The 22,497-nt window shown below is 51.8% G+C and overlaps 1 protein-coding gene across 9 annotated transcripts in view; it reads left to right on the top strand.

Annotated features, from left to right (window-relative positions):
* The window catches only part of EGFL7 (EGF like domain multiple 7), a 31,726-nt gene extending 9,477 nt beyond the window's left edge, over positions 1 to 22,249 (top strand). For 3 of the 9 annotated variants that reach the window (XM_034751925.1, XM_034751924.1, XM_034751926.1), the window contains 6 exons: positions 8,369 to 8,491; positions 8,991 to 9,103; positions 10,811 to 10,906; positions 13,026 to 13,199; positions 17,516 to 17,678; positions 18,005 to 18,137. In XM_034751925.1, coding sequence (XP_034607816.1) covers positions 8,369 to 8,491; positions 8,991 to 9,103; positions 10,811 to 10,906; positions 13,026 to 13,199; positions 17,516 to 17,678; positions 18,005 to 18,117 — 782 coding nt within the window. In that variant the 3' untranslated portion in view covers positions 18,118 to 18,137. Of the gene's footprint in view, positions 1 to 1,265; positions 1,389 to 5,687; positions 5,886 to 8,368; positions 8,492 to 8,990; positions 9,104 to 10,810; positions 10,907 to 13,025; positions 13,200 to 17,058; positions 17,124 to 17,515; positions 17,679 to 18,004; positions 18,138 to 20,228 lie in introns of those variants that run through there. The other 6 variants (XM_034751918.1, XM_034751919.1, XM_034751921.1 and 3 more) reach the window with 5 other exon arrangements.
* The last annotated feature ends 248 nt before the right edge of the window (positions 22,250 to 22,497 follow it).

Raw genomic sequence — 22,497 nt, 5'->3', positions numbered from 1 at the left:
AGGTTGCGTGTTCCTTGGTCCCCCCTGAACTGCTTTGTGGGTTTCACTCCCGCGGTGCAGGGCTCGGCTCTGATCCTTCCCATGAGCTCATTGGACTAAGAGGAGAGGGACGCGGCAAGGGGGGGGGGAATGCAAAGGGGCTACACACCGCTGGCTGCTCCATCAAGGAGGCAACATATGGGGGCAGGAGCTCCTGCGTGCGCGCAGCTACGGTGGGGCAGGCGAGCTCCGGGGAGGTCTCCCCCTCTCTGCAAATTCGCCTTCCTAGGACCGGCAGGAAAAGTAAGTAGGCTGGAAATCGGAGCTTGTAACTTCATAGCTGGGCTCTGGCTTTGCAAACCGCTCTGACCAGGGGGCTGGAAAGTGTCGACTCACGTGCGTGGAGGTCCCCCTCGCCCGCCCCCCCGCCCCAGCTTTGCAATTCGGATTTCTTTGCACGCGCTGTCTGCTGGGTCGGAATTTGTGGGGGAAGCCGCCTTCTTGCAAAAAGGTAGCGATGGGGGCCGGGGCGGGGGGATGGATGCACTGGGTTAATTGCAAAATCTGGCAGGAGCGGTTTTCAGCGCGGCAGGATCAGACCCGAAAGGGGCCAGGTGGGGAGTTTGCAGAGATGCAAGTTGGCAGCAGCAGGACCTGCGCCGGGCATCCCAGACGCCTGGTGCTGGATCAGTCGGAAAGAAACGGACAGCTGGGCTGGTAGCTTGGCCTGCCCCGGTGTAGCCCCGTGACATGGGGTTCCCCCCAGCAGGGTTACCCTGGGTTACTGGGACAGCAGCGCGCGCCCACCCCTGCAACACTTGGCTAGTCTTTTGCAGGGGAGCTCAGAATAGCTCCAGGGGTCTGCTTGACCCTTAGGGAAGGCCCCCCTCTAGCGGCTCTGAGACCGAAGTGCCCAAAGGAGGGGAGGCCGCGAGCTGCATGACATGGGCAACTCTGTCGTTCAGGAAGTTGATGGTTGTTGACAGTTGTCTTAAGTGGGTGATTGACCTTCAGGGTTGACAATCTTAGCAGAATCCTATTGCGCTTGCAGAAGGAGACCCATCTTCCCTGTACGCCACAAGGGCAGACTTTGGATTCATCTCTGTTATTTTTAAAAATGGTTAATTTAAAAAAAAGATTCATTCAAACTCTTAACCAGACACCCCAAAGTTTGGCGAAGTTTGGATCTGAGCTGGGCTCATCTGAAATTTTTCTCTATCTATCTATCTATCTATCTATCTATCTATCTATCTATCTATCTATCTATCTATCTATCTAATCTTTAGCACCACTGACTGCAGGATCTAGTCGTAATATGCTTAGTGAATATGACATTTCAGCGACACAGCACCCGACCGCAGCGGCCTCTGAAATACTAATGAGCCCAGCAGTCCGGAGGAAGAATTGCTGTGAGTAGTTTGGGGTTGGGTCCCTGAGAAAGTTGCTCTGTGTCTTGCTCAAGTCCAGAAGAGTGTGAGTTACACATCCCCAGGTAGGATCGAGGCACTCTCGTGACGGGAACATGACTCCCAGAAGTCCCACATGACGAATGTCAGAATGGAGCCGTCAGGAACGTTTTCACTCGCGGAGGTGAATGGGAGCTGCAGAGCTGAACCCTCCTGCGCCACTTAGAAAATAGCCCCCGACACAATGATTCAATAATAGACTTTAGCTGGTGCTTGGGTTTCAGCTACAGAGCTGGAGATAGTAGCAGAGCTGACACACAACATGTGAAAATGTTTTCTGTTGGCTCCTGCAGTAGTTTAGGCAACAGCTCTGAGGGCAGGAATTTTAGCATATAGTTTTGGATAGAAGTCAGATGCAACCACTGGAATCATATTTGGCTACAGATGCTCATATTACAAGGCTTTGATGCCTCCTAGCATTTCAGGAGCATAGAGCTCCATACAGTAGCTTTATATGAACAGAGCAACAACATATTTTACATTATAAAGCTTGAGACACACTTGAGATTAGAGAGACTATGCAAAAATGTATTGTGTTGGGGGTTTTTTTTGTTTTGTTCTTATCACACAAAGATTTTTCTGGGACATAAACAGAAAAAGCATTGTTACCGCTGCCAATCATTTTAGAAAAGCGATCAGAGAAAAGACAACGCTAAATTAGAATTTGACAAACAAGCATTAGGCATCGTCTGCAGCCCTCAGAGGTCCTGGCTTCCTGTGTGCATTAAACACGTGTAGAACAGCTCTAATTTGATCAAGATCGGCTTTTTATCTGACGCGGAACAACCCTGATTTTAACACATCGTGGAGGTGGAGATACATTCTGATGGGTGGGGAGGGGGGGCAAAAAAAATTTGTTTTAGACTCTTTGATTTTTAAAAACAGAACAAAACAAAGTGTCCTTCGGGACCCAGGCCTCTAGTCCTTTGCCACCCCCCTGCAGGCAAAACTCTTACCTCTGTCAGTGGAGTTTGGTCAAAGGTCTGAGATGATCTTCGGGGTTTGATTTAGAACATGGAATTCAGTCCCGTTGAAGAAATACCATTGGCACGGAGGATTATGATTTCACTGAGAATTTGCACCGTACTCTAGCTTAGGTGAGGTCGGAGGGAATTAGGAGGGTCATCAGACCACCCAAGATGTTCTAAGATGCCTCCATGTGCGTTGAGGTGTGCAAAAGAGTTTTCTTTCTTTTCCATTGGTTGTTGACGTTCTTATTTCTGTAAATGGACCGAAGCTTGATTTCTTGTGGAGGCCGGCACCATAAATAACTAACTAGAGGGTGAAATTCGGTGTAGATAGCCAGCACAAGGCCTGTGCAGCATCTGAGCTGGTGTTTTGTCACTCAGGCTGGAAAAGATTTTTGGCCCCTTCCCTTCCCCCCACCCAAAAGGGGCAACAAAACAACTTGGTGGTGATTTGGCATCAGTAACGGGGTGGCTTGCCTCATGGGCTGGAGAGCCTGGGGATAAGCCAGCCCTGAATACAAGATGAACCCCACCTGAATGGGATCGAGTAATTCCCTATAAACAGCAGCAGGTGGCTGCAATGTTGGGTCAGAATGTGTTTAAGGAGTGAATACATACAGGGAGCTCCCAGGTGGGGAGTGTTTTCATTTTCTTTGGACTGTTGGTTGTTTAAGGAACCCTGAAGAAGGGGAAAATAGAGGCAGGGCACTGCACAGCCCGCCCCTGGCCACAAGGGGGCCCATGGGAGGCAGCCAAGACTATCAGTGATCCTAAATGCAAACTATTTAGGATTAATCAGACAAAATAGGGTGATGCGATGGCGGCCTCTGTGCCTTTACAAGAAGAGGGAGGTTTGCTCGTCAGCCTTCTGATGGAGTCTGCTGTGCTTTTTGGGGCCAGGTGACTTCAAATGTGTGGATCTAGTCCATAGAACGTCAGGGGTGAAACTGAGCTCAGGATTTTAACCAGCTTCAAGCCAACCGTCTCTTTCTCAATTGCTTCTGTGGGCCGTTTCCCTCATGTTCTCGAGGGGCCCAATCCAGTGCCTGGGCATCACTGCACTTGTCCCTTTCAAGGATACAACCTGCCTGCTAATATGAGTCCCCTCCTTGGCCGTAGCGGAGCTAATCCAGCCGCTCCTTGAGCAAGAGTGTTTGGAGCAAGGGCCCGTGTGATCTTTTCTATAGCTCTTCCTCCTCTGTTCTGGATCTCGCGTCCCCCTCTGCTCCAGACCTTCCTCGCTGCTTCTGACCTCTTCCATGGTACCCCTGGACAGAGGATCCAACCCACCATGGGTTGGTTTGTGCCCCAGAACCATTATTAGCCACGCGGCCGCCTTGCTCTGCTTTGACCCAGATGCTCAGCTGGTGTTGCACTGGGCTTCAGTGGAGCTGTACTGAAGAGCTGAAGAGCTGGAGAGCTGGAAATTCTTCTAAAGAAGAGCCATGACAGAGCCTGGACCATTCCAATTCTATTTCCAGCCCTGATTTCCCCTTTTACAACCTTCTTGCTATATCAGTGTGATATTTCCCCGTTTCCATGGGGTCGTTTCTTATTAAGCTTGTGTCTCCCCATAAAAGTGGTTTGTTTCAGAGGGTACAGTCAGAAAGTCTGGCCCTCTTTCATTGTCATGTATTTGATTTGTTTTTTTCTCCCTTTAACTTCCATCACCTGGAGGTCAACGGATTGTTTAAATTAGATATCGTTATTGACCCGCTAGAACTCTGCCTCGTCTAGCAGAATCAATGCCTCTTTATTCCCAACTTGGTTAGCATTGGCTTTGCAGAGAAAGCATTTAGCCTTCTAAAGCACTGGAGAGGACCCTTGTGTTTAAGAGGGAAGGAGACCCGATTTCACGATTTCATTTGGCGAGAAACATGCGGCTTTATGATGCCATATATATTGCAGACCTTTGTACTGGCCTCCCTGTCTGGCATTAGTGGCATATTTCAGAATGATACAGCTCAACAAGCCATTTACTCTATTCCTAGTCAAAGAAAATCTTCTTAAACTTGTGGGGCCAGATCTTCAGAGGGTGTAAATCAGCGTAACTCCACTGGTTTCATTGGAGCGATGTGGGGTTTTATGCCAGCCGAAGATTTGCCCCACAAGTATTTAATGTGAATCAGATGCGAAATAACAATGACCCTCTCTAATTTTTTTTAAGCACTTTTACATGGAACACCCTTCGGGTTCAGCTCTGTTACCTTCTTTTCTTATCCTCGCCGGTATGTGCCCAGTGGTTTGGTATCGGAAGGCTGCTGGGCACGCTGGGTTGTGTAGAGTGATTATGAGCTGCAGGCTGCGTGGGTGCTTTGTTATTGTAGGGTTGGTCGTGAGTGTTGGCCAGACATACAGGGCGACTCGCTCATGAGGGCTGGGCTGTACATGCTCTGCTGTCACTGTAGGGTTGCTCGTGAGCAGTGGGTAGCTGGCATTAGTGATGTTTGTTTATTTTAAAACCCATCATTGGGACCGCTATCCTCATATTACTAATAGTGCAGTAATAACCAGACTGTGCCAGATGCTGTATAGACAAATAAATGCCAGTCCCTGCCCCCAAATGCTTAGGGTCTTACGAGACAAAGGAACTATTATTATCCTCATTGCCAGATGGGGCAGTGAACTTAAGGCAGTGGTTCTCAAAGCCGGTCCGCCGCTTGTTCAGGGAAAGCCCCTGGTGGGCCGGGCTGGTTTGTTTACCTGCCGCGTCCGCAGGTTTGGCCAATCCCACTGGCTGCGGTTTACCGCTCCAGGCCAATGGGGCTGCGGGAAGCGCTGGCCGCCCTTCCTGCAGCCCCCGTTGGCCTGGAGTGGCGAACCATGGCCAGTGGGAGCCGCGATCGGCCGAACCTGCAGATGCAGCAGATAAACAAACCGGCCCGGCCCGCCAGGGGCTTTCCCTGAACAAGCGGCGGACCGGCTTTGAGAACCACTGAGTTAAGTGATTTGCCCCAGGTCACACAGGGAGATTTTGTCTGAGCTGGGAACTGAACCCAGATCTCCTGAGTCCCAAGCCAGAAACGTCCCCATGAAATTATTGTTTTTGCCGCTGCACTTTTAAAACCTACTTCGCTCGCGCTGCGTCATTGTAAGAGCATATCCCGCATTGCTTTGCTAGTGCACAGCAGGGAAATTCCTAGTCCCTTCGCGAAAGCAGCCCTACACCTTGCTCCCCTGCGCTCCTTTTTCAATAGGCCCAAAGGGGGCCATTGAAACGTCCCCGTCCCAGAAAGGACGCTGCGTGGTAAGGTCATTATTCTTTTGGTTCCAGGGTTCCCCACTGAAGAGACACATGCAGTAAGAGCCAGTGCTTCCCATCAAAGAGTGACACCCCTTCATGCCACACAATATCGCACAGCAGGAAAGAAAGTGCCAGCAGAGGACAGGAAATGCAGAGAATCAGCTGCCTCCTCACGGGATTTGTCTTAATCCTTGGTGTGACCAGCACTGAGCGTTTTGCCCGGTCAGGGTAAGCCTCTTCTTTGTCCATCCTTCAGAAGTCTGGCTTGCCGCATGCATGCCGCTGGGCTTCTCTGCAAGCCACAATCAGGATTGATTCAGGGGGCTAGGCTCAAGGAGACATCAAAGGCCAAGTTCAGAAGTCTGCTGCACATGAATGAGCGGCTTTCGAGGTGCGGGGACAGGCAAGAGACAACCTTGCAGATTCTTCCTGGGGTAGTGTAGGTTTTGGCGAGCTTTTGTGGTGTTTGTTTGCTGTGTCTGTAAAGCAGAAAGCCATCCAAATACATTCAGGTGTATCCGTCTAGTTCCATGCAGCATATACGAAGAGAGTATCTTTGCCAATTGACTTGGGGAGTCAAAAGGCTAAATAGAGCATACACTGCTAATGATTTCTTATTGTGTCTTTCGTGCACATCCCTGCATGCATACACCCTCCCTCAAGCATAAGTGCACACCCACCCCCAACACACCCACCCACATGCATTCACACACACGTACATACTTCAGATGCACCCCCACCCCGTACACATGTAGATGTGCATGCACACACAAATGACTGGTTCACCTCGTTCAATATCCTGCCACTAGTAGCAGCCAATATGAGATGCATCAAACGACGGCAAAATCTCACACCCCTAAGTCGGCAATGCTGTAGATGATGGAACAATTCCTTCCTGACCACAGTGTCAATCAATTTGTGCCCTGAAGCATGGGATTTGATGTCCCCTATCTGATCATGCATAACTGCTATTATTATTGTTGTTAGAGATGGGTTTGACCTAAACCCCAGGATCCAAACACACTTTCAACTGGGGGGAAATTCAGATTTGGATATAAGCTGGGCAATGAACTCTCAGCTCTCGAATGGGTCAAAACAGCATCCCAGCTCCAAAGCAAAACTTCCCCTTGACTGCCATGTTAAAATGTAGGGAAGTCTGGATTTGACCCCCCCCCCATTAACTCATTTTCCACTAACTCTGGAAATATTGATAATATCTGGACCCCAGTTTTGTAGTTCTGACCTATCTCGTTTGGTTTTACAGTCAGTAATCCAGCCCTTGCTACAGTATTGAATCTTTTGCAGCCCTGAAGTCTACAAGCTGAATCTCTCTCTCTCTCTCTCTCTCTCTCTCTCTCTCTCACACACACACACACACACACACACACACACACACCCTGGCTGCTGATATATATACACACACCCAGAGTAGATACATCTTTATAATAATGTCAGCAAAACTGCCTCTTTCATACCATTAATCCAGCAGGGTGAAATGAGTTATCCTGAGTTAATGGAAGGCATCTGATGTCAGTGTTAATTTTCAGCACTTTAGTTCAAGTTTCTAATTTGTCTGGGAAGCTGACACAAATAATCGAGTTTCTTAATGGGCTTCTCCTCCAGAGGCTAAGATCGGTGTCAGACAACATCCAGCTGAACAGAACCTCTCAACCTGGCAAAAGGCAAAATGGTGCAAAAATCTTTAACCGAGAACGTGTTGGATGTGAATTTCATGAAGCTTTTACATTGCGGGGGGGCGGGGTGGGGAGCTCCAGATCTCAACAACCCCAGTGCAAATTTAGAGCTACTTCAGTGGAAGGGATTTTACCCCACTGAGCAGAATCTGGTCCTTGCTGTGGATTTTTGTCATCACCTCGGTGTTGTTTTTCAGTGTGCCACAGTCTCGGAACGAAAACAAATGGAAGGCCAGCTAAAAACCAAATGATTTTTTTTTACCGTGTTGACGTGTCCCCTTTAATCTGCTGTTCAGGGGGAAATGATTCCCCCGGTAATGGATTTGGATTCCTCTCCTTTGCATGGTAATTTTACAGCAGCCTTCGGAGGACTCTGTTCCGAGACTTTGCATGACAGCCAGCCAGCAGCCCGTTCGCTGCGGATACCTGTTCCCGACATTGGAACGACTGGCATTGTTTTCAGTGAGATTGGAGATGGCCAGCCAGGGCGCCTGGAGACAAACTGTAGAGGTAGCCTTGCAGCTTTGAGGGCAGAAGGGAGCGTACCTGCGAGTGCAGAATATAAGCTCTCAGCGGCGTGAGGCAGGATACAGAGCTGATATTCAAGGGATTTACTCGTGTTAAGTTTTGGAAGCCCCTATCAGCTCCTCTTCCCAACTGCCCCCCAATGACTCTGCTCCAGTAAATGAGGAATGAAGGGAGCCTTAGCAATTGCATCTTAACCGACCCTCTGTGAGGTTCTTGGCCAGAGTCTCTGCTAGTGGAACTTGGCACAGCTCCATTGGAGGCCTGGGGCCATTGCCGCTAGCTGAGAATCAGGTCCCCCATAGGCCAAATGCAGCCAGGGAGTAAGAGGGCACAGAGGGCAGTAGCGTTGCATTCTCTTGCCCTGGAGCTGGGTTCGGCCCCCATGGAGGGGTTTTCACATCACATTCCTTACCTGCGTTCCGGGCCTGATCCCCGTTGCTTTATGCCTGTCGCTTTCACTTTGAGTGAGACCCGGTGCCTTCTGTCCAGCCGCAGGGTGTGCTCTGCAGAGATGCAGACCGGAGCCGCTTCCTATGTGGAGTCCCACGTGCAGCCTGTCTACCAGCCCTACCTCACAACGTGCCAGGGACACCGGCTCTGCAGTACGTACAGGTGAGGAGAGCAGCCTGCTTCAGGGCATGACGGGCGCCAGCGCTGCAGACAGGTGGCATCTGGACTAGCCCGTTCGCTCCAGGGTTGGATTACAGTCTCCGGGGATGCTGAGTACAAGGATTCGCCCAGAGACACAGCATCTCCCTGGGGTGCTTAGCAAAGGGTTTGTTCAGAGATGTATAAGGAGCCATCACCCTGCACACTGGAGGGAGGAAGACCATTCCCCCGAACCCCTGTTGGGAGAGATTGCCGTACTTGGCTCTTGGGTGTGGGCACGGCCCCTACTCCTAGGAGCATGCGAGCAGGGAGGGATAGGGAGTGGGCAGAGGCAGGCTGGCACAATGGGGGAAATAAGCAGCAAAGGGATGACCTGGTTTACTCCCCAACCCTAGGAGCAAGGCGGGAGAAGGATTGTGACTCTCCCCAGGGCGAAGCAGTCGGCTCTTTCCGCACCCCATACAGGCGCAGTCCCTAACTCCTTTCCTGAACCTTATTGCAGAACCACATACAAGGTTGCCTATCGCCTGGCCTACAGGAGATTTTCCCAGCCCATCTATAGGTGCTGCCCCGGATGGAGACGGGCAAACGTCCATGCAGTCGGATGCAGCAAAGGTAAACGAGTGGCAGAGAGAGAAGAATATGGATCGTGATGAGATTGCAGCATCTCCCCTTTGGTGCTTTGGTCCTGCTCTCCCTTCCAATTTGTTTTACACCAGTCTTTTTTCATTGACAACGGTGGCTTTCTGCCTGATCTGCACTGGTGTAAACAAGAGCAGAATCAGTCCCATAGCCTCGAGAGGGACAGCTACAGCCTGGCTTGAGCCCTGACCTGGGAGTCAGGAGATGTGGATTCTATTCCATTGACTTGGCAGGGGCCCTGGGCAAATCACACCCTCTTGGTGCCTCAGTTTACCCATCCGTAACACAGGGATTGGAACTACTACTCCCACGTTGGCAAAAAGCTTTGTGCTTTGAGATCGCTGAATGAAAAGTATTAGCATCATGCTGGTGGGAGGGGCTCTCCTAGTGCAGAATGCTGGAGAGAAGGAAATACAGCACAGACAGGGGTTGTTTATACCCTGCAGAGGGCTCTCAGCACCTCTCTGATCATCACCTCTGTGTGCCTCAAAAACCACTCCCCTTGTTACCAGATCTGTCTGAAATTAGTGTAATTCTCTCTTGCACTAAGCAGGCACTTATCCTTCCAACACCCGCCTGTGAGAACAAATCGGTTTCAATCAGCCATTCATTTATAGCCTTGCTTTGCTTGCCTTGTGTATATAGCTTGGCTTTATTAGCTTGGCTTATACCAGAGGAGAAATTAATAAACCCTTTCTGCATAAATCAGCAGTAATGGAACAGCTCTGCTCTTAGGGGGAAATAGTGATGTACAGCACAAAAGGAATGCCAAGCCCATCAGAGGCTAATCTCTTACCAGATCAAACCAGCCTGCAATATACTAAGGCTTCCCAGAGCCTGTCACTGACTGAGAGCTGCTGCAGTCCCCCTCTACACCCCCCAGTACTCCCTACACAGACTGTGAGGAGGTCTTCCTCTTTCCAGGACTGACATGGGTTAAGTTACAAATGAAAGTGTTTATTGTGCTAGCGAACCCCAGTGGAAAGGCTTTCCAGGCACCACCTCAGTGCCATTCAAAACACCATCCTAGATCTGTTGCTTCATTTGATGAGCCCCTGGAGTTACTAGAAGGCTGTGAAAATACTGAGTTTCTGGGGCCGAATCCTCCTTTCTGATCTGCTCAGGGATCTCTGACCAACTCTGGGCCGAACTGTGAACCTCTTACTTCCGCTGGGAGCAGCTGTTTGCACACGTCGTCTCGTTGCTGGCCCATGGGAGCAAGGCGTTCACAGCCTTTGCCCTCTCTGAGTCACTGTGGTGTCTTCTACCGCTTGTCTCACGCCGCGCGCCCGCCCGTCAGCCTCACTGGAAGTGCCACATGCTGAGCGTAATACAGATCTGATTCACATGGAGGCCGTTGCATTCACGGGGTGGGTCCTCAGCTGGTGGCAAGGGGCCGCGCTACGCTGACATTAATGGAGCTGTGGGCATTGACACCAGCTGAGGATCTGACCCCATGTTTTTGCTCACCTTTAACATTCGCCCGAACTCTGCTGGCAGCCAGGAACATTCCAGAGCTGCGCTCAGCACAAAGGCCTGGACAGGCGCTCAGAAGGTGCTGATAAAAATCTCCCTGACGACAGGAATTTGCAGTGGTGGGAGCACGTGCGCGTCTGCCTGCGGCGGGAGGCCCAGACTTTTGCCTCGGCAACATGGTGACCGTGCGTTATTGTTTTACAGCCATTTGCAGGTTGCCTTGTCAAAACGGTGGGAGCTGTTCAGCCCCAGACAGATGCATCTGCCCCCCAGGATGGATGGGGAAATCCTGCCAGACAGGTAACAGCTCTGATTTCCCTGTTTTGTATTTCAGTCTCTTCCCTGGGCTTCCCTTTGCCGGGGCGATGGGAGCGGGGTGGGGGATGGCGGGATATAGCAGGTGACCTGTAGAAGGTGATTTGCAGGAGCTGACAACAATCTCCTGGATAGGCCAGTGGCACCCAGGCCTAATGGTTTCCTCTGTTGGTTCTCAGCAGGGAGTGAACCTGAGCCGTGCACCAGCAGAGTGCCAGGCCCGTGGGCTGAGAGAGTAACTCCAGGCTCTGTTAGCTGTCATAGATTCTTTACATGGACCCAGCGCGTTTACCCAACCCGTGACACCAGCTGTGTAGTGCCTCCATTCCATGCTTTGGGTCAGCCCTTGAGATACGTGGGCACTGCCTCCGCAAGGTGTCAGCTCAGCACCCAGAGCATGTAATGGGCCATCAGGCATCTTCAGCAGGTTCATGCTGCCCTTGTGCCTTCACCAAGGGTCAGGTCAGGTGCTTGTGCAAAAGACCCTCCCTGCTTCCTGGTAGCTGAGCCCCGTCATTTGGAACAAGGGCTGCCGTCCCATGGGCGTGGGCATTGTCGCTCCTGGGCAGCGCTCGGGGAGGGACGACAGGACTGGCTTGTGGATCTGGGCTCTGGCACTGGGGGCCTTGGGGCAGGTCACTGAACTTCTCACTGACAGCAAAGGTCTGGAGGGGTGGGGGTTGGGGGAGCGCTGTTTATGCCCACAGCTTCCACAGACCAGGAGGCAGGGGGTGGGCCAGAGCCGGCAAAGGGCTTGGATGGTGTAACACTGTTGACCCAGCAGAAGGAGGCAGAAGCTAGCGTGTAGCTGGCGGATTGGGGTAAGGCGGTCGGGGTGCTCAGTGGATTTTGGGGGGGGTGCTAGCTGTGGGAGGCCTTCTCTCCATTCCCTCCCCCTTCTGCTAGAGCTCAGGGCTGAGACTGGATTCCATTGCGAAGCAAAAAGGCCAGAGCCACAGCTGGGGTAAATGGGTGACGCGCCCGCCCGTGACGTTCCGGGCGCTCTGAGAATCTGTCCCTAAATGCCGCTTCCCGCTCACTTTATTCGAGAGGCCTTATTTTGGGGGCTTCATGTTACACACCTGGGGAGCATGCACAGGCCTGCCTAGCCCCCACCCAAGAATTCAATCCTGTCGCAGCCTTTCTGGTTCTCCTCTCACTTGCCGCGGTGTAACGCAGGAGTAACTATGGATTCGAATGGTGTAACACCCCTAAGTCCAGTAGGTGGTTGGAGGCAGATGCCTGACGGGGGTAAATCGGCTCTCTTGAAGCCGGTGAAGCGGCCCTGATTTCCACCAGTTGAGGATCTGGCGCGTCTGTAATACCAATGCACGTGTGTGGGGTTGAAACACTGGCAGGCTGTAGTGACAGCTTGGATCCCCCCAGCGCAGAGGGCTGAAGAGATTGTCCTGGTGCCTAGAACAGGCTTGCCCAGGCACAGGAGGGGGCTGTCGTTCATTTCACTTTGTGGGTAAGGCGTTAATACCCCCTCTGCCCCCCCGCGAGGCGAGGTGGTTGGGCTTTACACACCCACTCGAAAGGCTGATAGCACCTCACCGGGGATGGGCTGGCGCGTGTGGCCCCCCCGGAGCCAGCGTTGAACAGCGCTCACCCAATCAGGGAGCGTTTGGCTCCAGCTCCAGAATTAGGGAGCGTTCAGATCAGGGGCTTTGTTTTTGCCCTTTTTAGATGTACTGGGCCTGATGCATCACGAGGCTTCTCCCGTTTTACCTGGGGGTAGCATCAGTGGCGTAAAACGGGAGTAGCACAGTGGAGAATCTGAAGTTTAGCTCCTGCTAGAAGTGAGACCCGAGCTGGCTGCATTGACCGCAAAGGAGATTCTTTACTCGGGCAGCTGGGCACGGACAGACTCTGTGGGGTTCTCTCTCTAGCTCCCAACGAATCCAGCCTGCCGTCAACACCCAGGTCTCCCCGGCTTGTGGCCTGGATTAAGCTGACGGCTCTCTAGTCCGAGCTGTTCCACGTATGCTTTTGGTGAGGGGCCCTGTCTGGTGTGGTCTGTGCTAACCCTGTCTTCACAAGCGCTGCTCCCTGCTGGCCCGCCCCCACCCGAGCCCCTGTGACTTTACCCCTGTGCTTTCAGACGTGGATGAATGCACTGGCCCGAGTCACGGCTGCAGCCAGCATTGTGTCAACACGCCTGGGAGCTACGGCTGTGCCTGTCGGGCTGGGCAAAGGCTCTCCGCCGATGGGAAATCATGCCAGGCTTCGGAGCCACCCACTGAGACAGAGGCCTCCCCCGCCCTCAACCGATCAGGTAACACAGCATGGGCTGGAGCTAGTCCGGGGGCATGTTACTGCTTGGCTGAATGTTAATTGCATAGCCTTCACCAAAGGGTCTGAGGCAGTGGGGGTCTCTAGGCGCTAGAGCAGGGGTCTGGGAGCCAGGATTCCTGGGTTCGATTCTGACGTGTGACCTGGGCCAGTCATGCACCCACTCTGTGCCTCGGCTATAAAATGGGGATAATGGCTTGCTGTGAGGTTTAACTGATTACTGGGCGAGACCCCCCAGCTGCTGGGACTTAGGGGCTTTGGCAGCCAGCTACTGGCCAGGCCGGAGACACAATGGCCAGCGGGGAGACAACTGGGTCAGCACAACATCATCTTTTCTCTGCGTGTGACTCCAGAGCCACGAGGACGGGAGTGGCGGCGACGCTGGTGCCGGCCCATTATTACTTTTGGTACGCGCTGTGACACTTCAAACTCGTACCGTGAGTAATAATGCGCTGCGGCCAGCCCTGGCGACAGACAGGAGCAGCATGGGCGGAAGGGCTGTGCCCGCGCGTACAGCTGTGGAGGTGATTCCTGCGGCCTGCCCTCTCGGCTTTCTCCTCTCCAGAGCCCCTTTCCCCCTTGGGGCAATCTCTGCCATCTCTCCTGGGCTATTGCAGCAAGTTTAGCAATAGGGCTAAGATTTTGTCATGGTAAAAGTGACGCACGGATCACGGGCAGCAAACAAAAATTCACGGGCGCCCATGACCTGTCTGTGACTTTACTAAAAATAACCAGGGGACAGGGCTAGGTATGGGGGAGGAATGACAGCTGGAGCCCCAGGGGGTGGGAGGGACTGACAGTTTGAGCCCCACTGCTATGGGGGTGGGGGCACACAGCCCTGGATCCAGCGGCCGCAGCCATGGGGGGTAACCGCGGGGGACACACAGCCCTGGATCCAGCGGCCGCAGCCATGGGGGGTAACTGCGGGGGGCACACAGCCCTGGATCCAGCGGCCGCAGCCATGGGGGGTAACCGCGGGGGGCACACAGCCCTGGATCCAGCGGCCGCAGCCATGGGGAATAGCCACAGGTGGGTGGGCACACAGCCCCGGCTCTGGAGCTGGCAGCAGCCGGGCGGCAGGGGCACACAGTCCCAGGTCCAACCACAGCCACGGGGGGCGTAACAGCCCTGTGAAGCTGCGAGGGGGGGGGGGCGCACGGCCCTGGCCTCCAGTGGAAGCTGCAGGACGGGGAACACGGCCCCAGATGCAGCCCCCAGTGGAAGCCGCGGGGCAGGGGAGCGCATGGTCCGGGTTCCAGCTGCAGGGCAGGGGTGCTGAAGCCGAAGAAGTCACGGAGGTCCGGTGAAGTCACGGAATCTGTGACTGCTGTGACCTCTGTGACTACACCGTAGCCTTATTTATCACTAATTCCGTGGTACCAGGTGCACAGTTCCACCCACTGCCCTGGTTTATCTCTAGAGCGATGCAGAGGGCTGAAGGGGATAGAGTCCCACCCTGTTAAGCAAATCCTTTGCTATGCCAGCTGCCCCGCCCTGAGGTCAGCAGCATTGCGGAGGACGGTGCTCTAGGCAGGGTGCAGGTGCCATTTTCCTCTTCACACGGGGTACATACAGCCCCACTGAAGTCAATGGAGCTGTGCCGGCTCGCCTCCGCGGTGGAGCCAACCCCGGTGTTGCTGTCATCCAAGCCCATGGAAGGGTAGGACATACCGTGCATACACCACAGCCCAGCCTAGCAATACCTGCTCCCTTCAGCAGACCATCAGGGGCTAGTTGTTTGGGCTTTACGGAGGGGGAGCAGGCTCCAGCGAGCTCATTAAGTGAAACACGGCCCTGCTAAATTGCATCTGCACAAGGACAATTGCTAGCATGGGGTAATGCGGCATCCCATTGCTAATTGCACCTGGCTGCAGCCCACTGTTATGTGCCGGGTGTCAGACCATGCCTGCTTTGCCGGAGGAGGGCAGCTCCAGGGCCCTGTGGATCGCAGACCCCAAACTGCCCTTTGAAAACCTGCCAAAGCCAAGGAATGAAAATGAATCACTTTTGAAATATCTTTGGCACCTGAGCATCTCCAAGGAAAAGTGTCAGTGGCTGACGGCCTTCTCTTAATTAATACCCTTTGGTGGAAACACAGGAGGTTACTTCAGGGCTAAATTAGTTGCAGACGGACAATAATTCTAAACCTTCATCTCGTTCCTGTTCAGAACAAAGGTAATTCCCCTCCCCCGCCAATCACACACACATTTTGGACCCATGCTTTGCTCCCCTGTGAGGGGAAAAGGTGAACTGGTCTCAGCCTGAAGAGCAAAGGCTGGTTGGAGTGTGTGGGGTAATGTGCCCCTCAGGATTAGGGTCAGAGGCTGGGGCTTGGACAGCTTTGTGTGTTCCAGTGCCTTGTGATTTGCTACACTGCCAAGACCATGTTCTTCAGTAAGAGCCAGCATTGCTTGACTATACTAGTCGCTTGGTTGCCTGGTTTGGGCCAGATCCTCAGCAGATGGAGGATCCAGCCTGGGGAATCTCTGCAAAAACAAAAAAAAACAAAAAAAAACAAAGGGCCAAATCAACTGCCCAGCCTCAGGGAAGTCAGTGGAGTCATAAGATAAAAGTGGGTTCCCCCCGCGGTCCCCTGTACAAACAACCACTTGCAGGAGCATAGAGGAGCCAAGCATGCAGAAGGCATGTTCATGTGTGACGGAGACCTTGCCCTGCAGCCCACCCCACTGCTAGGACCATCCCGAAGGAAGAATCCCGAAAGCCGCGGCTGTGCGAACGCATGGTGCAGAAGCTCTTCAGGATTGTAAATCCCAGAGCAGAAGGGTCTCAGAATAAGGGCAGATTAGTTAGCTCCCGGGCGCTCCTCAGTGGCTCAACTGAGGGCAGTTGTGTGTTTTCAATCAGCCACCGGTGTCCTGGCTGGTCATTACTGCCCAGGCCCCTTTCCATAGTTCCTGGATTAGTTGAGGCAGTGGGGGGCTGCTGGTAAACTCTCGGCGGGGATTTCTAGCTAGTACATAGATTGATATAGGGGACGCCTGAGCTGTCGCTTGTTTTCATTCCTGCAGCTGCTCCATGAACTGGGTCTCAACAAGCATGTCCCAGTGTGGCAGCGAACAGCCAGCTCCTTCCCTCACTCTCAGGCAGACCTCTGGCTTAACCCTTCGGCTGCTGCTGCCAGGGCCGGCTCCAGGCACCAGCCCACCAAGCTTGTGCTTGGGGCGGCACCTGGAGGCGGGCGGCGCGGCGCTCTGGCTCCAGCCGCCGGGGAGAGCGGAGCCCCGACCGGGACTCGCCGCCCTCCCACCCAGCGCTCTGGCCGCCCTCCCGGCCGCCGGGAAGAGCGGAGCCCAGGCCGGAGCTCGCCGCCCTCCCCCCCGGCGTTCTGGCTGCCGGGGAGAGCGGAGCCCCGGCCAGGGCTCGCCGCCAGGGAGAGCGGAGCCCCAGCCGGGCACTCTGCCCTCCCCCTGGCGCTCTGGCCGCCGGGGAGAGCGGAGCCCCAGCCAGGGCTCGCCGCCAGGGAGAGCAGAGCCCGGGCCGGGGCTCACCGCCCTCCCCCCGGCGCTCCGGCCACCCTCCCCTGCCACGCTGGGGGTGGGGGGCGGCCAGAGGCTTTTTTGCCTGGGGCGGCAAAAAAGCCAGAGCCGGCCCTGGCTGCTGACTCGCGGGTTGCCAGTGGCACCTGTCCAGGTTTTCCCAGGATGGCTGGGAAATCCACCAGGGGGCTCAGTACACACTGCCAACTTTGCCCTTTTAGGGGCTCCTGGGTTTTTTGCACCTGAGAGGTGGCAGCCCTCGCTCCGCCATCACAGCCCAGTTTTGAGGATGACGGTTCACTTTAAGGGATTTTATTAATTCCTGTGGTGCTTTGCTCATGGCAGGCGCCTCCAATGAAATGAAGGAAGAAATGCAAGCCCTCCGGAGCCGGGTGGAAGTGCTGGAGCAGGTGAGCCCCTGTCAGCGAGTGCAGACAGAGATGCAGGCACTTGTACCTCAGCCTTTTTTCACTGCACTTTTAATTCAGAGTATGTGGCTCCAGAACCTCATTGCACAGCTGTTCATAGCTGGAATTTTTGCCCTTCGCTGGCTCTATTTTTAATTTCGCCACCTCATCTAGTCTTGGCTTCTGGTATCAGCATTCCCCGCTGCGCCGCCCACCGCTCACAGCAAATACTGTGAGAACTCCCCCCACCAGGAGCCCTGTTAGCACTAGTCAACTACCCCAACCGTCAGCTCTGCCAGCCCGGGAGATAGCTGAGCCGGCCGTATCAGCTGCTGGCAGGTCTGATAGTTTTCATCCCTCTCTATTACACTAACAGCTCCTCTCTCTCTCAAAAGAAACTCCAGTTACTGTTGGCTCCATTCCATAACCTCATGCCATCGGCAGCAGATGACGTCAGCACAGACCCCATCAGCCAGCTGTTCTACTCCCTGCGGCAGCTGGATAGAATCGAGTCCCTGAGTGAGCAGATCTCCTTCCTGGAGGAGCGACTGGAGACATGTAAGTAGCCAGGGTCGTTTGGCAGTGCTCAGCAAGGAGAAGGCCCTTGATTCTGGTTATTGCTAGAGATTGTACCCCTGCACCTTTTGCTATTACAGTGACACTGCCCTAGACACCGGGTCTGTAAGGTAGACATGGTCCTGCTGCTGAATTCTAATCCCAGTTCTACCACAGGGTTAGGGTTACAAGCTCACTTCAAAAAGCCATGTCCCTAACTTGCAGGGAGCAGGTGGAACAGTGACATGCTCTAAATGGCCCCTTTTTTGTGCATTCCGAATGGGTAAATCAGAGTACAAATGCCAGATTGCTTCCCTCTTGTAAAGCAGATCTAAGAAGTAGAACGGCAGACATACCACGCACGTGCAGACCAACTGGATCGGTTATGTTTATGCCACAGTTAATCTACTTCTACGCCAACTCCCAAACCATCAGCTTGTAATTAATAAAAGATGGTTGCAACCAGCCAGAGTTTCATTTCAAAGTGGTTTGTGCGGGGGCTGAATCCGATCCCTTCATGCAGCATCCAAAGATAATAAACAGCTGCAGAGAGATCACATAGTTTTGGGCAGTGGTGAGGGTACATATTATCTCAGCTCCTTTTCATGCCACTGCTGTTCAGGGGCCATAAGCATCTACATCAGAAACTGCCTCAGATCCTAGGGTTTGTGGGTGCAGTGTCAGAATTCAATCCTTAGTGAAACTCAATACAAAAGTTAACAGTCCATGTGAGTTTGGTGAGTACAGAACTAGTCCAAATCATAAGTACAGGGAACACTGAGGGAAGTTGTGCCTAAAATTCTACAAGCCATTTTTTTTCCTGCAGTGCAGCAAATCAGGGCTGTTTAGAAAAGGTAAAATTGCACCACAACTTTGAACAAAAGCATTTGATGAAAACCTTCGCTTCTGAAAAAGTATAACTAGCTGAATAAAGAGCAGACATGGAGCTTAATTTCCTACCAAGATGTTTGCAGCAGCTGTAGTTATCCAGCTAATGTGTGGGTCTTGGAAATTAACCCAGCCTGGTGAAATAAGTATCAACATAATGTTTGCTGTTAATTTCAGTGTATAGGTTTGTGTTTTCACACAGCTGCGTTAATTTCAACGTACAGAGGCGTTAGTGGAACACTGCTCCTTGGGATAGTAGAATGTTTTATTCCCCATTACAATTTTGAAGTGCTTTGTTTTAGTATGCAATTTGCCAGCCATTTACAACTTTTGCATTTGAAAGCCTTTTGTTTTCCATTAAATGCTTTTGATCAAACTTGCTGAGAAACCCACTCATTTGTCCACTCAGGAATTGGTGTGCACCAACAATACAGCTTAATTCCTGATTAGTTACCCTGCCTCTAAACGGTAGAGGAAGTCCTACAATATACCTAGTTCCAACATAGTTGCTTATGTGCGTAAGAACACGGGCCCTACAAGACAGTCAATTTTCAGCTGGTTCCTGTTATAAAGGGGCAAAACTTTTTTTGTTATTTGCTCAAACAAACAAACAAAAAACCCCCATATGTTGGGGGGAAAATGTTACAGGGGCTGCTCTGTAGTGATGTTTTTTGAAATAGGCTCACTCTGTCTTTTAAGGACACATTCTTATCACCAGCACAGTACTGGAATGAGCTGTAAACTGGAATATTTCCACACTACCTTGTGATGTTGCTTAAAGTTCACACCTATAACTAATTTGTGCCCCATCCTGCCCCATGAATGTTTTTTCCCTTTTAAAACAAGAAGGTTGAAAAATTAAGATGGATACTAAGACCCATCATGCTAAATTAAATAGTATTGATAGTGCAAAAACCTGTCACTGAACCGGGCTTAGAAAGGTAGCTGGAATTCCCTTCCTTCCATCCTCATCGGGACTCCAGTTTTTTAAAAAGTGGCGTCCAAAGGCTTCAGTTGCAGGCAGAGTTTTTCTTCGGCACTGCTCTGCGGTTGGGGTACTTGGCCGTCTACATGGGAAGCAATCAGCAGCCACATATAGAAAAATGTAGCTGTTCTTGGTTTAGAATCAGGCCTGTCATAGCTTGGTGACTCTACAGCAGTGAGATAAGAGTGACTTTTGAATACCCCGATTGTACTGTGTGCTGCACGTCTGAGCCCCCGGAGAGTGGAATAGAAGTGTTAAATGCTTTGTGGATAAAAGACCAAATAACTAGGCCCTTAATGTTAGTTGAAGCTAGAGGGTTTTAGGTGGTTTGGAGGGTTTTTTCCTATGGTTTAATAGTTTAGCATTTGATATTATTATAAGTTTGGATTTAAATTCATTCCCAGACTGACTGTGTAAGGGTTCTACCCATAAATCCGTAGGATCTTCCCTGAAATCTGGGACTTGATCAGCTGTGCTGGTCAAAAGTTACCCCTTTACAAGAAACCTGAGGGTGTTTGGACTTTAGTTTTTAAATTGCCTGAGCTTGTGACCCTTTACAGACAGTCACACCCAGGAAGTTATACTAGTACAAAAATCAGTGTGTAGACCAGTCCCCAGCCCTCTCACTGGCACCAAGACTGGCCCTGACTAACACTAGCTCTGGAATTGTCTGGTTTCAGGTTCGTGTAAGAATGAACGCTAATAGTAAGAGGAGCAGCACTTCATTGTGGGAGCAGAGTGATTGGTAACCCTGGATTTCCTATCTCAGCACCTCTTGACCCAGCCTGCCGCAAGAGGCCCTGATGCCTTCAGGACCACGTGGGAGAGAGCCGTAAAGAGCTTATTTTGATACGAAGGGCCCTAGTGTGTTTTTCTAAGAATTGAGGTGCTTGGAGACTGATTTTAAATTGGACTTACACCTTTGCCATAAGGGCAAAAGCTATGAGATGCTCAGGGTTATAACACTTTCTTCCAGGCGCTTGGCCCACTGGCACAGCATCAGCCAGTGCCCTACAAGAGACTTGCTCAAAGTGAAACCATGTGGTGCTTAATTTGTTTGTGACTGTAAGGGAGGTGAAATCTTGGGCCAGCAGTTAATCGTGTGGTACAGCAGCAGGAGATGATCTGTGCAAGCAGCAGCTTGTTTAGCTTAGACGCCTCTGTTCTTAGAGAACTAGATAGCCAGACCTTGCTCTTGCTGACACCCAGTGGAAAGTTTTGCCTAATCACACATTGCTTCACTATTAGAGCAGAGGGGAGATAGGAGGGCTGTTTTCCACCATCTCCGTTTTACATATGCCTGAAATTCAAAATGGACCAAGTTAAAGCTGGTCAGTAAAACCTTCCTCCATTTGAAATGCTAGAGGGGGTGGGAAGAGGATAGATATAATTCCTTTGCTTCTTAAAAATCTGCTTTATTTACACACTGAAGCCTGGCACACTTGCTTGTCTATGTGACAAGATAACCAGCCAGTTTTGCCGGCTAAACCAGTCTTGGCTCAGCCTGGGAGGAGGAGTGGCAGAACAGCTGTATTTAAAGTAGGAACGGATGCACATTGCCCAGTTGCCCTGGGTGAAGCCTGCAATGCTCATGCCTCTTTGCATAGTTATCTCAAGGCTGCTGGAGGAAAGATCCTAATGTTTCTAGAGAAACGACGAGTCTATGGTACAATGCTTTCCTACCTGTAAACTGCCAGAGACTTGAGGTCTATTAGCCAAGCACTGTGTAGGGTGGTGCAGTTTTCGTATTAAAGTTATGTCCTGTACAGCTCTTGGGTATGGGCTTGTCATTGGTTGATCAAGATGCTGAGCCATGAATTAGGCGCAGTGGAATCCAGTTTAAGGGTGTTATTCTACCCTAGGTCATGACTTCACTCATGGGAGCTTAACACCATAGTTACTGCTGCAGCACCAGAGGTAGGCTGGGGAGGTTAGCAACTTCCTTGTGCTTGTAGCCAAGGTGCAACTTGATGTAAATGCACACTTACCCGGGTAGAAAGCTGCAGGTAGAGATGTCTGCATTTCTCCACACCTCCTGCCTATGGCAAGGGGAACAGTTGCAGTAGCATCTCTTCTCTGCCTGAAGGGGGTCCACCAGGAAGCTGAGGGTACAAACAACTGTGTAGGGAACATGACCAGCCCCTCCACCCATATATAGGAACATGGACACTAGATGCCCTCAAGTTACTGGAACCCTTTAGAGTGGTCACCAGCTCTGCTTGAGTCTAGTGGAGGGCCTGCTGCCAGATGTGCCTACAGCCTATTCCTTGGTCCTGGGGAAATAGGGGAGCAGAAGGGAAGGGCTGGTAAGGAAGTGACTCAAGACGAGCAAATCTTTTCTGCTCATATCTCCTGCCGGTGCTTTGATAGGGAGGAGAGGGTACTTACCTTGTATATCCTCAGCCATCTGCAACTGGCCCATGGGATGCGAATCCAAAATTTGTATCTGTCTAGGGCTCTACACACCACACTGTGTAAACAAGTCCTCACTGTAGAAGCTTGGACAAAAACCACCTTTTACTCCCTGATGCAGGAGTCATTCGTACCAGCTCGTTAGCAGCAGGAAGCTCACTCCAGCTTTCAGTGCTTGGTTACGAGAACACTAACGATTTTCTACAAAATTGGTAATTAGGCAGGATCTCTGCAGTGATCCTTACGGCCATACAATCTTTGTGCACAATAAGTGTCAAACTAACATGTATCCATGTAGTAAATAGCGATGCATTTGAGAGTGGAAGCGGCAGAAACTGCATACAGATTTGGTCCACACAAGGCTCTCTTCGCTCATTACCTCACCATGCTCACGGGGCAAACGCGTAGCTAGCGACAGAGACTCAAATACCAAAGGGGAAATGGACAATATTGGGTACACACTCCCCACCCACAGTAAAAGCTGCTCCAGGCAATAAGTTCAACCCAACCTGGGTTCTAATAAACCCCACACAAGAC

The sequence above is a fragment of the Trachemys scripta genome, chromosome 17 (assembly GCF_013100865.1).
Source record: "Trachemys scripta elegans isolate TJP31775 chromosome 17, CAS_Tse_1.0, whole genome shotgun sequence".
Classification (NCBI taxonomy): domain Eukaryota; kingdom Metazoa; phylum Chordata; order Testudines; family Emydidae; genus Trachemys; species Trachemys scripta.
Note: the sequence above shows the minus strand (reverse complement) of the source record. Positions and strands in the feature narration are given on the sequence as shown.